This window comes from Cynoglossus semilaevis, chromosome 16, assembly GCF_000523025.1.
Source record: "Cynoglossus semilaevis isolate Cse_v1.0 chromosome 16, Cse_v1.0, whole genome shotgun sequence".
NCBI lineage: Eukaryota > Metazoa > Chordata > Actinopteri > Pleuronectiformes > Cynoglossidae > Cynoglossus > Cynoglossus semilaevis.
Genome location: NC_024322.1, coordinates 6,694,423 through 6,707,769, shown reverse-complemented (window position 1 = coordinate 6,707,769; position 13,347 = coordinate 6,694,423). Strand labels below are relative to the sequence as shown.

Here is a 13,347-nt window from a genome sequence, read left to right as displayed (position 1 = left end):
CAAACTGCAGAACTTCAAATAAAACATAAAAGAAAACACTATGTATACAGTACACTGTCAGTATTTGACAACTAATGTGCACATTGTTTAACCTAAAGGTGTGTCTAAGTCAAAAGAGGTAAGAGACCCTAAAGGTGTGTCTAAGTCAAAAGAGGATAATGAACTGTGAGTTAAAGCATGCAGCTATTTGCGTTTCATATATTACACAGAGCGTGTAAAATCTACCAGAACATTACTAAATTCTCCAATTAGGATATTACCCCTTGGCTGAATTTAAAAAAAAAAAAAAACTTTTTTTTTTTTACAGTTTTTACATGCCAGTTGTGGGGTGGCATTATCAATGACTTACATTAAGGGGAATTTGACATAGTAATGTTTATGTTACCGACTTTATGAAATCATATCAGTATTGAATTAAGGTACATATGTTATAAACATCTACAGTATATAAACTAATGCGTAATAAATGTTGAAATGTCGCCTTTTATTGTGTTGAAATGCTAAGGTTATCAGTGCCTCTCCTTCTTCCGAGTTTTAATATCGTCATTGACACTTGACCAAACCACATGACAAATAAACCAATTTATATGGTGTAAACTATGTATAAATAGGCTTTCGTTGGTTGAACTTTAATAAAGTCAACCACAGAGATGTCACAGTGAAGTGTACCTAGCCGCACCCACTCTGTAGCATATGAATGGCGGCTCTGTTTGTTAGCTAACCGGCTAACACAGCCCGTGTCCCTCGCTTCTCTTTCGTTATTTAAGTTACATATTAAAAAGAGAAACAGGCTGACACGATGTGAGCTAACATGGCATTTTTGTTTATTTAACAGTCCAAACAGAACAAATTCAAAAGTCAAATGGGAATAACATGAGCACTATGGCTCCATCTCAGAGCCTCGTACCTCCTCCGGGGCACCGTCCTCGTCTCACTGTCCGCTGCAACCGATTCGCTCACCGAGGCTTTGCACTCCGCTGCTTGGATGACCGAGTCACTCTCCGCCGATCTCTGTAAATGCCCGGCGATGACCCTCAGTCTGTGCTGTGCAACCCGCTGTCTGTCAGAGCTGCTGCTGCTGCCGCTGATGTTGGACGCCATGCTGCTTCCGTGTTTGTGAATGGAGGGAGCCGATCTATGAGAGGCTGTCACAGGGGTCAGAGGTAAACGGCGCATGGAAAGTGGCCTGCGTTCACATACCGTCGGAAATATCCACCACCGCTTAAACAGGGAAAAAGTGGTTTATGTCTGAAAACTGCATTAAAATATCACGTTTGGATACTAATTGTTACATGACACGTTTCTGATAATGCAATTTATGTTAAAAATATAATCATAGGCAGTGGTTCTCAAACAGTGGCTCATAACCCAGAAGTCAATTCTAGGGAGAATTGGTGGGCCATAAATTGAATTGAAAAGCATGAGTAATATCACTACTGTTTAAAGTAGCCAACAAAGTAGAAAGCCTTAAAACAATAGGCAAAAACTGAAAAACATCACATTATTTCAAATTAAATAACCAGACTACAGCAAAATACATATTTCTGACAATTAAATTCCATAAAAACGGAAATAAAAGCAACTCTCTACTGCAGTTAATAAGACAAGCAACCATCATTTTAAATAGGTTTGGCTCTGAGCTTCAACAGGCTGAGAAATAGCAAATATAACATTTACTTCCATTTCTAGTGGATACCTAACAAATATAAGCTTAAAATCTGGGAATGGGACGCACAATGTTTTAATTAAACTGAATTGTAATATTCTTTTGTCACAGTTGTGACAGCTGTAACAGCTGTTGAAAGTGTATATCTCCCTAAATCAAAGAGCACTGAGTCATTCATTCAGCATTCATAGTAATAAGTAGTAAGGTAGTAATAAGTTTTGGCCTTTAATTCTGTAACAGCCGGTGGCTCAGGTGTGGCTTCAATACCCTGTAATGCTGTAAAATTGAGCTCTGTATTGTGGTAGGATACCCATTTGCCATGCAGTTGTTTTAACGTTTGCAAGAATGAAACTGTCCGATATGTAAAAAAAAAAAAAAAAAACTGTCAATGACCTGTAAAAATTAAACAAAAAGGTGCTCAAGCAGTAGGTCGTCATGCATCTACAAAAATTCAGTCAGTGAAAAGATGACCTTCAGTCCAGATTAATTACTTTTAGTTGAAAGTAGAAGTTAGAACTCCTGCCAGAAAATGATGTGTTTTGGATAATAAAAAACTTATGACCTCTTTGATAACTCTGTGGACTAATATGTTTTCAATTTGTTGGTTTGTCTTTTATATCTTTGAAAAATTAATACTTTGTGTGTTCACATTGGGAGAAAACCACATCAGATGTGAAGCCAAAGACAGTGATTGGAAAATTTATAAAGAAATAGAACACTGCAGTATGTTTCTATCCCCTTGTTAATCATACAGCAAATAAACAATTTTACAGTCAATTTTGAGGACATATTCATTGTCATTGTCATTGCTTTAATAAAATAATACCAACTGGCAGTCCTGGTATTGATTATGTTTGGGGAAAAAAAGGTAAAAAAAAGAAAAAAAAAGAATTGATCTTTATTCCTGTCTGTAAATGGAGATCAGTACACTTTTAATTGTAACTTGCTGTCAAATCTAAGACATAACATTAACTATTTATTAATGAAATTGACTGCATTAATTTGAAAAACACTATAACATGTCATTAAAAAAACTGTTTACCTTTCTGATTTATCTCCACCCAGTCACCTGACCGGCGCCACTGCTGTTTCCATATGGCACACAGCAACAGTCATTAAGTAAAGATTTAACACTGAACAAGAGAAAGGTCAAAAAGTAGAGTAGAAATGATCAATCAAATCAAATGCAATGACACTCAGACACTCAGAAAAGGGTTTGAAACACAGAAACTTTATTTGAAATGAGCCGTTTGTCCACAGAAACTCCACCTCATCTTGTAAGCTGTAAATCTCCAGACGCATGAGGGTCGATATCTGACAGGTTAAAGCAATAAACTCCCAAAACAAAGTTCTGTAATGCACTGACTGCAAGCACTTCAGAGTCTTAGTGTATCACAGAACTTTATTTGGAAAGCCACAGTGCCACCTCATAGGTTTGTCCTTGTGCAGAGACTTATCCTCCTCTCGACCGGGTGCTCCTTTAAACTGCCGTAGCCTAGAGCACAAACAAGACGAGAAAAAAAAAAAAAGACAGCCATTTTGGATTAACTCTTTAATGGTTTTAACTTCAACAGAAAAAAAAATAGTTAATGAATTTTCAAATGCAAAACCATCCTTTAGAGTAAAACCAGTTTGAGTCCTAAGTAAGTGGGCCTACAGAAAGACTCGCTCAGGTACTTCAGAGCATATGGAGTCTTTTCACACACGGTCACCTCTGTAAAGAAATTATTTACTGGTTAGAATCCACTTGGTCATGTGCAAAACTTTGATCCTGTAGCAACTCATTACAGGATTAATTCTAAAAAATATTTACTCACCCGTCAGCATGACCATCTGGTTGGCTGCAATGTTAACACATTATCCAGGCTCTGGTTAATAGCTGACATGACTAATGTTTTCACTTTGCTTGATCTCACTTTGGTGAGGTTATTTCACTTTTGAAGCAAGTGTGTCATTGACTGTACCTGTTGAGTTTGTCAACTCTGTGAAGTGAACACAGGTCCTGCAGTGAAAGAATGGAGTGATATCATACAATACAGATGGACAGAGATGCAAATAGGCCACAGGAGTTTGTTCTGTCAGTTGGAAGGCAGTTAGTTATAGGTCACTTGCACTTTCACAAGCAGCAACTTTCTCGGCTGCAAAAACACTTTAAATTAAAGTGTTTTAAATTAAAACAAACTGTTTCATCGCTCAATCCAATCCCCTACACCGGCAGAGTCCTGATAGTGGGATGGAGGGGGGGCGGGGGGGGTAAAAAGTAAGTTGTGAAAATCATACTGTACCTGGTGTAAGGTAGCAACGACGGCAAGAGGAACCAAGCAGCTGCAATCCAGCAACGAGGGGGCCCCAACACGTCTGGATCATGAAATGCAAACGCAGAAAGCGAGCCTCTGCTGACTCTGCTGATCCCCGGATGGTTTGCCTCTGCAGACGCCCGTGTGTGTGCTCTGACCGCGGTCCATGTCCGTCTTGCAGCGCTCTGGTCGTAAGGTAGCTGCTTGCCTACCTTTTTCTTCCCTCAGTTCTGTTGCACTTCACTATATGCAGCTGGAAGAATGTCGACGTGGAGCTGCCAAACGTGAACGCGTCTTCGTGAGCGCGCATGACGGGGGGAGGGTGTCTGCTGTGGTGGTGCTGGGGGGGGTGGGGGGGGGGGGGGGTGGGGGGGGGAGGGTGTCTGTGGTGGTGCTGGTGGGGGGGGGGGGGGGGGTGGGGGGGGGGGGGGGTGGGGGGGGGAGGGTGTCTGTGGTGGTGCTGGGGGGGGTGGGGGGGGGAGGGTGTCTGTGGTGGTGCTGGGGGGGGTGGGGGGGGGGGGGGGGTGGGGGGGGGGGGGGGTGGGGGGGGGAGGGTGTCTGTGGGGGTGCTGGTGGGGGGGGGGGGGGGTGGGGGGGGGAGGGTGTCTGTGGTGGTGCTGGTGGTGGTGGTGGTGGTGCTGGAGGCTTTTTTTAGTGTAATTTCACGCAGAGGCACAGTGAGCTGCACTTTAGTGTGAGCTTCTTTGCACATACGTGTTAGAATGGCGCTCTCTTATTCTGACCATTACTATCCCGACACTTTTAGCTACAGAACTCTGTCCACATTATTCTTAAAAAAAGAGAAAAGTCCAACAAAGGATAAGACTTCGTTTAAATCCACATTTCAACTTCCTGGGATCACTGGAGCCACGTTTTAACTGTCTTCACGTATTTTATGACTACTCCAGAGTTAACTATTACGGACCCAATTTCCTAAAAAGCTCCACTTTTCAAATGTAGAATAAAAACTGCAGTTGGGCATTTTGTAACACAATTGAAGCTTTTTGTGTTTGTTTGTTTTTGCAATAGTGAGACAATGATGTGTTAAACACAAACTAATTCAGAAAGCCTGAAACAGTACAATAAAAGTTGTGACAGAGTCAAGGGTGCTAACTTTGTTTTTCGTTCATTGTGTAAATTGTGAATAAATCTATAGATTTGAAGACTTTTCAGAGATTCTTTAACTTTCATCTGATTGTTCTCTGAAGTGACAGGCATTTCCAATATAGGACAGATCTAATAAGCAGTCTGACCATTAAACCCCAGATACTTTACAGTAGGTCTGTAAAGGCCCTGTTTCCATATTATAACAAGATAAGAATTGTTCCTTTAGAGAAAACAAGGACCACCAAATTGACAGAAGCACATGTTTCACTAAAGTCTAAAATAAAGCTTCATAAATATGAAATCTACATGGCATAGCTACACCCTCCCCCATCATATATACTGGTTGCATGTCTGCACAAAAAGTATACTCCAGCTTTCCTTTTGTCTCGTGTACTAAGAAAAACCCCACACATTTAGCAGCAGTTTCTACCTTTATACTTTAGACAAATTGTGTTTTGGTACCATTTTTAAAGTTTATATACGTGAGACAAAAAGGACCGTTTGTCATTAAAAACATACTAAAATGTAAGACTTTGCTAACCAACTGAAGTTCTCGGTCAGGGTTTGAAAAAGGGCTCCAACTCTTTCTGAAATGAGGCTTTTGTATCAAAACATTATTGCTTGTTATCAGTAAAAACATTAAGCTGATAGTCAAGATCAACTGTTGAGAGTCCAGCCAGTATTCGTTCAGTTTTGTAATGTGATAAAACAATGCTGCAACACTGACTTTTGTGAATTTGGGTGTGGCCAAACATATTAAAACGTGGAACTATTATTAGCAAACAACTACCATATAATTCCATTATTCTGATAAAGGTAAATAAAGTTCAGTGGTTTTGGAAAGTTCTGTCAAACAAATGCCAAGACCTCAGTCCACACAGACATCAGAAATGCAACAGTCACATTATTGAAAACTTGACACTGCTGCTAAAGTTATGAAAAGACTAGAAGGAAACTGGTCTGGAATGCTGCATGGAAACCAGCCACACTATGGAGGAGCAGGAGGAAGTTCAGTCAGATATGTATGTCACAGAAATATTAGATATGTCTACAGTATGTCTAGGCTGTAGGAACGAAAACCTGTTGTTATAAAAGAATTATTCTAACCTGGCTAAACATTTCAAAAGCCTACAACTGTTGTTTTTTAAGTATAATTGACTGGTGGTAGGTATTTCTAGGTTTAATAAAACACAGGTGAACTATTTCATTGGTGTCAATGTGCTTTGGGGGAGCAAAGATGCAAGGAACCTGGACAAGAAGAATTTTATATTTTTGCGTTATACTTCATATATATATTTTGGTAAAAAATAATAAAAGACCATGCGGTCCAAGACAAGGTTATATTAAAATATAGCTCAATCAAATGATGAGCTTTTTTGTATATACTGAAAAACCAAAGCACCCGTTCCAACCCATACATTGAACATTCAGAGATAACTGCAAAAATATTTGTCCTAATCTTCATATTATCTCTGTTAAAGAGAAGAAAACCTTGACTTGGTCAAAGAATTTAACATTTTCTTTGAACTGTGTACATATGTAAACACTAAATTGTACCTGCTATTGTACCAGTCTGGTTAAACAGAGTTTATGTTAAAATGCATATATTTTATGAATTATTCAAACCTAACTGTGCATTGTTCTTTGTCACAGTTTTTATTTACATCTAAAACAGAAAGTTCCTCAAAAAACACCTTATTCCTAAAATACGTTTCGTGGCTTACACACATAGTGTACTGAGGGTACAAATAGTGCCACAATTTCAGACTCTCATTACACAAGTGTAAGCCAAGAAATTCCAAACCAACGATCTCAATTTCAAGAGTCAAGAGTCAAGAACTTAAACATGTAAACATGTAAACATGCTTTGACAGTTTTAATCGTCATATTTTTGTCAAGCATTGATCTGTGTTATGTAAATTTGACCAGATTTTCTGGCACTCATAAATGAACCATTTTGAAAAAAAAAAAAATCTATATACATACATATATACATACATATACATATATATGCGTATATGGCCACTTTCATACGTGCTTTTATCTGGACTCACACACCTCCAGGAATCAGTGGCTTTAGGGCCCCAGGGGCCTCCAGATTCACAGCAGCCGTGGCTACCAGCAGGGAGCGCTGTGCACTAAACCAACCACATACTGGGGCGTGAGTTCATGGAACCCCTGCGCATGCTTGTAAACTCTGACTAGGGCAAGACTTAGTCTTCCTACAGTGTAAAACATCGTTTCTTTAGAGTTTCTTCAGTCGAGATCACTGATGAAGAATTTTATAAGTCAAAAGACTAAATAAACATACATTGCATTAAGTGTGGAAAATAAATACGATATTTGAAAAGACAAAATACTTAAATTAAACTTTATGCAAAAATTTGTGACATGTAACATTACAGAGATGGCAGTCAACTAAAGTATACGTTGTTTAGAACCTTGACAGATTCAGCAACTGAAATATTCTTTTAAAAATGTGATTGATACAACTGTAAAGCAGTTTTACATACAGCAGTTGTGCATCTTTATTTATCAACACAAAGTTAAATTAAAATGTTAAATACAAATTACATTTAAATATAAATTTAGAGTTTTAAAATAAATCAAATTTGGTTTTAAATTTGACTTAAAATAATGTACATTATTTCAGGGACAATTTTAACATTTTCTTGTTACTGTCCACCTGCTTTATTTATAATTATATAGCAGCTAGCTAGTAACAAAAAAAAAACACAAGACTTTGATAAAAAACAGATTTCACTGGCTATCAGAAAACTGCTCTTCCCTCAGATCCACCGCCACCCACTGACCATCCAACGCTAGCAATACACTGATACACAATGTAGTATGAGTACTTTGGAATGACAAAATGTCAAATGTCTATAATGACCTGTTTATTCTTTTCAGCCAATCAGAACAATCATGGCAGGAGGGCTGATGGGTACACATTGGACTTTTCATTGGTCCATCACAGGGCCATATGCAGAGACAGGGAAATCTGACTGGTCCAGAGTGTCCAGTAAACCAAATTCTACATGTTTTTGGACAGGCTCAAACCCAGCGTAGACCAGGAGAAAAGGCAAACACCACACAAACTGACCTGATGCCAATTTTGCTAAAAGCATGTATTGATAATGACAACAGCATCAGATCTGGATTTGCTCCAGAAGTGCAAGAGTGCAATAATCAATTACACAAATTTAATATTGCAATAATCTTTACAGGGTTAATGTGGTCCCCATGCTCCACTGGGGTCATGGTTGATTTGAACTACTCCTTTTACTCTATAACATTTACTTTACTTACTGAAGTAACTTTAAAGTAATGGTGGTAGCTGATTCAGTAGGAATGTAGCCTGGTAACCAAAACCTTAAACTGTAATTATACTCTGGAAACAATGGAGTATTACCAAATATTTAGAGCTGATAACACCCTGCCATTTTGAGCTGTATGTGCTTAAATTTAGGTAAAATTATAGATTACATAGTAGCCATTATCGAAAAGAAAACTTCACTTTCATTATCTGCATATTTTTCACAAAAATGTTACTTTGGATCACTAATATTTACTACTGTTTTTTGCCAGCTGGGAGAGATAGGGAATATTCACATGGTATTTTACCACTAGGTGCTGCTGAGTACTATGAGTCTACCTTAAGTGCTTTAAAGTTTGGAGAATTTTACATGGATCCAGTGAAGACAAGCTGGCACTGGAGTAATACAGTCTTTCTATTTTCAGCCAGTATTGATGCTTCAGCACGTTGTCTGCTGCATTTTTTGAATAAGGTAAAGAAATAAAGGAAAATGGTTTCTGGCTGGTGAGGGTACCTTGCACAAAAAACATTCCTTTCTCTGATTCCAGTGAATAGAAAACATTTATGTGTATTCTTTTTCTAAAGCGTGTTTCTTGCAGCCCCATAGGCCGGGGTAGGGGGGACGATCCCGGCTCTGCAGTTCGGTGGGTGAGAATAGTGGTAGCTGCAGCTTCAGCCACACATCAAAATACGCCCTTCGCAAATAAAACACGCCTACGCCACAGCCTTATTCACATTCTCATGTAACAAAAAGCATTATTTTTTCTTTCAAGTTCTTGTTTCATAAATTTTACCTTCCCCGGAGGAGTAATTTTGCCTTTTTAAAGGCGTGTTTTTACCATTAGGGGGCGTGTTCAGCAGTGTGGCCGAGCTGCAGCTCTATGTGATGGGCGGGGCTTGTGTTTGCGTGATGTTCAAGAGATCAAGGAGGAAGCAATATTTTCCTCAGCTCTGCTGTTAGCGCTGCTACTCCTGACACGGACTCTTTTGGCCCGGGACTGTTCGCCATTTTATTCGGCCATTTGAGGATTAACATACATTTATTAACCATAGTGCTAAAAATCCAAACATCTCTGGAGACGACCAAATTCCATCCATGATGACGGAAGTGGCGATGATGCAGGTAAACCCACTGTTTCTGATTACATTGGCCGCTAACTTTTTCTTTACTGAGATCTGGTAATAGACAAGGGCAGTTCAGGTAACTGTTCTTTTTTGTCAATTCGAACATTATTACACAATAACAAACCACATATAGTGTTTAATAAACTGTGTTACGTATGAATAAGAGCTGCAAGGTAGAGAAAACATTGTAATAAGCAGGTTCTGTCTAGATATTATGAGATCGTCCTCTCTCACTCTCACTCCTGCGCCCTGTGACGTTTCATTCCCACAAGGAAATAAACTTCCATTTAAAAAATATAAATAACAGAGCCGTGTTTCCAGATACTTGAAATACTGATTTCAATCTCGTTAATGTGTTCCTGTATTATAACAACTTTGTTACTGTCTGGAAAAAAAACCCAAAACGTTTTTTTCTACCCGCAACGCCCCCCTTCCTTCAAGCATGTGACCCATGTTTTACACAGACTCACTGATGGTAATGTCATGGAGCTGCCACTGCCAACTTTTTTCATTCGATTACTCGGACCGCCGGGGTTTTATTCAAGTCTTTAAAAAGGCAGATAAGCCTAAAATTAACAAGAAAAAGTTCTTAATAGTTCTTAATATTACTTGAATTATTTGTATGTACATTGCAAATAGTAATTTCACATTTTCTAAACCAAAACAGTAACGTGGACAAAGTCACATTTGTGAAGATGAAATAACAGAAATTGCATAAAAGTATTACTTTAACCATTTGAAATGATAATTGACTATCTCTCTGTTTGTCTGTTTATTTTGTGGAGGGTACTTGTCCAAAATCCTTAAAAAAATTGTTGACTCATTCATAGTGGAACCAGAGATGATTAATTTCACATATTTTGAAAAGGGTTAGCGGTGGCTCATAGAGGTCAGTAGAAGAGACAGCACAGCTGTTGTTGAACATGTGCGGCCGTGTTTCATCAGCCACAGTCATGGATGGATGATTTGTGATGAAAAGATGTAATAAAGCAGTTCAGGCTCTGGAGATGAGTTGAAAGCAGAAGTAAATGAGCAACCCACACTGAGCACAAACACACTTTGAATCACTCCACTATCACCCACTGTGATCTCCAAAGCGAACTATGAGCTATAAAAATTGGCTCTTTGTCAAAAACACATGTTTTCTGATATAGAGGACACATTTGCTGGACTGAGAGAAGGTTCCTTAATGTGACTCCCATTAACAGCTGTATGGGAAATCAAGGTTGTTTTTTTCCAGTTTCCTTGTTTTGTTGCCAGTTCCTGACAGGGATGATACTTGTACTGATAACCTGATCCTGTACACAGCAGACACCGACTCTTACACAATATGTGTTTCTATGTTTTCCATAAAGCAGTGGTGAAGTGAATTTAATTTGTACAGCAGTATAGCGTTCTATTCAGTGACAGTGAAAGTGAGTGAGAGTCAAACGTAAAGAACTTTTTTTAGACTGTTTTTAATGGACTTGAATGACTCGTCTGATGAGCTTATAAAGGTGTGACCAAACAGACAATAGAGCGGTTTCTGAGGTTTGAAAACACTGATGACATCAGGAGTGTGTTCATACATCCACACTGACATTTTGGGATGCTTCCTCATTCCTGAAGAAGCCACAATGTCTGGCTGTGTCCTCTCCTCCCTGCTGGAGAGTGTGATTTATAGCAGACAGCCATAGTAACGTGTAATCCCTCAGTGGTCATGCCTCTGATGCAACACAGAGGCAAAGAGGGTTAGTGGGTTCTTATTTGCTGCTGAGGTCGAATCTGTGTCAACAACGTCTTAAAATATGTATTGTTGCTGGTTTGCTGTTATTAATAGGTTGGAAAAGTCTTCAGCACACCAGGGTAGAGATTAAACTTTTTTAAAATACATTTTGGATCATTTTAATCAACACCCTATAAAAATAAACTTTCCCCCAACCTTCTACTTACTTAGTTTAATTCCTTCCCTAACTGCTAACCGTGTTGATTATACATTTCTTTGGTATTTTACAACTCTCCTTGACAATTGTGGCTAATCTTTAGCAACATGGGCTAACTTCTTTTACTAGAATACCTGAAGTTATTGTTTAAAAACTCCTGTGCTCGACTCTTAGCTAAAATTCAAGCCAGCCATGATGTCTTTTGTCTCTATTTCTGAACAAATGTCAAACCATTCAGTTTTAGCTTTGTTTTTAAATTTAATTTAGTTTAGTTATATTTGACTTTGACTATGTATGACTTTCTGTATTTTTGTTGTCAACATTGGGAAAAGGCATTGTGACCTAATGACTAACATATCTTTTACTAAACATTTTTTATTGTTAGCCTAATTTTTCTACACTTAGTAATCCCTGGCTGTATTTCGTTTTTGGCTAGTGTAGGCATTTCTTTAGTAGTTTTGGGGTTATCTGTCGCTAATAGACTGAATGTCCTATGGTGTTTTCTGGGATACGTATGGATTTGTTTTGTCATTCCCTCGCTGTACTGCCATTTTAAGGCATTATTTTCCTTGATTTAATTATAGTTGGTGTTAAACCAAGCCACCTTTAGCTAACAAAATACAGCTAAATTCAGGTATTTTAAGTGCAACCGACTAAAGCCTTTGCTAATTTCCGGCTTGGGCATCACTACATTTCCCCATCTAAAGATTAGGTTGGCTTTTCAAGTCCTCCATTTGTTTATTGTTCTGCTGGCTGTTTTGTTTTCTTATTTAGTTTTTAACACTTAAAGTCATGTTTGCTGCAACCACATGACCAGCTTCAAACAATACAAAGCTAAGATTCTACACAAAAATCTAAGGAAGTAAGTCAAGACAAGTCACATGCTGATTTTGTTCTGGGTTTATGCAACATTACAAAGCCTCATGAAATAGGTTTTTCTTTGTAAATGAGTAAAATAACTTGGGAGTAGGAGAAAATGTTTATCTTTAATCATTCCCTCTTGAAAAGACAGACTGGATTCATCTTGTGGGAGGAAAGTCTGTGAGGAAATGATACCAAAATATTCTCTTAGCTTTTGTTTATACTACCAAATAATTCTCCTTAAGGGCAGGTCTTGGTTCTTACAAAAGGGAAAACACGTTAACTTTGGTACAGTGGCCTTTGGTACACTAGTTACTAACGTCAAGCCATAAAATTAAAACTAATGACTAGCAAAACAACAAGGTTCTCGGTAGTGTTCGTGCTTAGACCCCAATAAAGAAATATAGTTTGTAAATGAACACAGCAACAGATCCAGTGTCTTACGCAAGAGAGAACATTAATCAGATTATATATGATACTGAAACACCACTAATAACTACTAAGATAAATATTATCATTTAAAAACATTTATAATTGAATAAAGTCATTGATGTCTGCTGGCGTTTTATTATCGAAGCTTAAGACATAGTTAAGGTACTTTATGCAGGTGTTCTTTTTTATTCATTCTGATCGCTAATAGAGCATGCAGTTCTCCTTACTCCGCTGCAGACTGTGTTTTGAATAAATACGTAATAATGTAACATCATAATGTATTTCACAGGAAAAAAATTAAGCAGTGATTCTAGTGGATACAGCAAATGCTTCCTATGGCAGGGGTCAGATGAGTGGGTATATACAGCTTGTTGGCTTAAAAACTGGATCCATACACACATACATACCCTCAAGTACCCCCACACAAAATTCAAAAATACACTATGACTTTTAAAAATTACCATTTTGCTACAAATAGTGTGAAAATCGTACTTCATGTAACACACACTTATCTACAGACCCAGCTAGGCTGAGCTAGTAACCAGTTGTTATCAACATACCCTCACGTCTTCTTCTCTGGGCTTTATATTCTCTGCTCTGCAACTGTTGCACTTAAGAACT

The 13,347-nt window shown here is 38.3% G+C and overlaps 2 protein-coding genes and 1 long non-coding RNA gene across 4 annotated transcripts in view; 1 reads left to right on the top strand and 2 right to left on the bottom strand.

Annotated features, from left to right (window-relative positions):
• agps (alkylglycerone phosphate synthase) overlaps window positions 1–1,196 on the bottom strand; it is a 30,458-nt gene extending 29,262 nt beyond the window's left edge. Inside the window, exon 1 of the mRNA XM_008328322.3 lies at window positions 908–1,196. Within this exon, the coding sequence (XP_008326544.2) occupies window positions 908–1,176 (269 nt within the window). The 5' untranslated portion in view covers window positions 1,177–1,196. The remainder of the gene's footprint in view (window positions 1–907) is intronic.
• A 1,680-nt stretch (window positions 1,197–2,876) lies between these two features.
• On the bottom strand, window positions 2,877–4,267 carry LOC112488321 (uncharacterized). Its single transcript, XR_003052273.1, has 2 exons — window positions 3,952–4,267; window positions 2,877–3,161 (listed from the first exon to the last, which is right to left on the bottom strand). It is a non-coding gene; the product is annotated as an uncharacterized LOC112488321 (long non-coding RNA).
• A 5,039-nt stretch (window positions 4,268–9,306) lies between these two features.
• The window catches only part of nfe2l2a (nfe2 like bZIP transcription factor 2a), an 8,371-nt gene continuing 4,330 nt past the window's right edge, over window positions 9,307–13,347 (top strand). The window contains exon 1 of one of the 2 annotated variants that reach the window (XM_008328320.3): window positions 9,307–9,509. In XM_008328320.3, the coding sequence (XP_008326542.1) occupies window positions 9,483–9,509 (27 nt within the window). In that variant the 5' untranslated portion in view covers window positions 9,307–9,482. The remainder of the gene's footprint in view (window positions 9,510–13,347) is intronic. The other variant, XM_008328318.3, reaches the window with a different exon arrangement.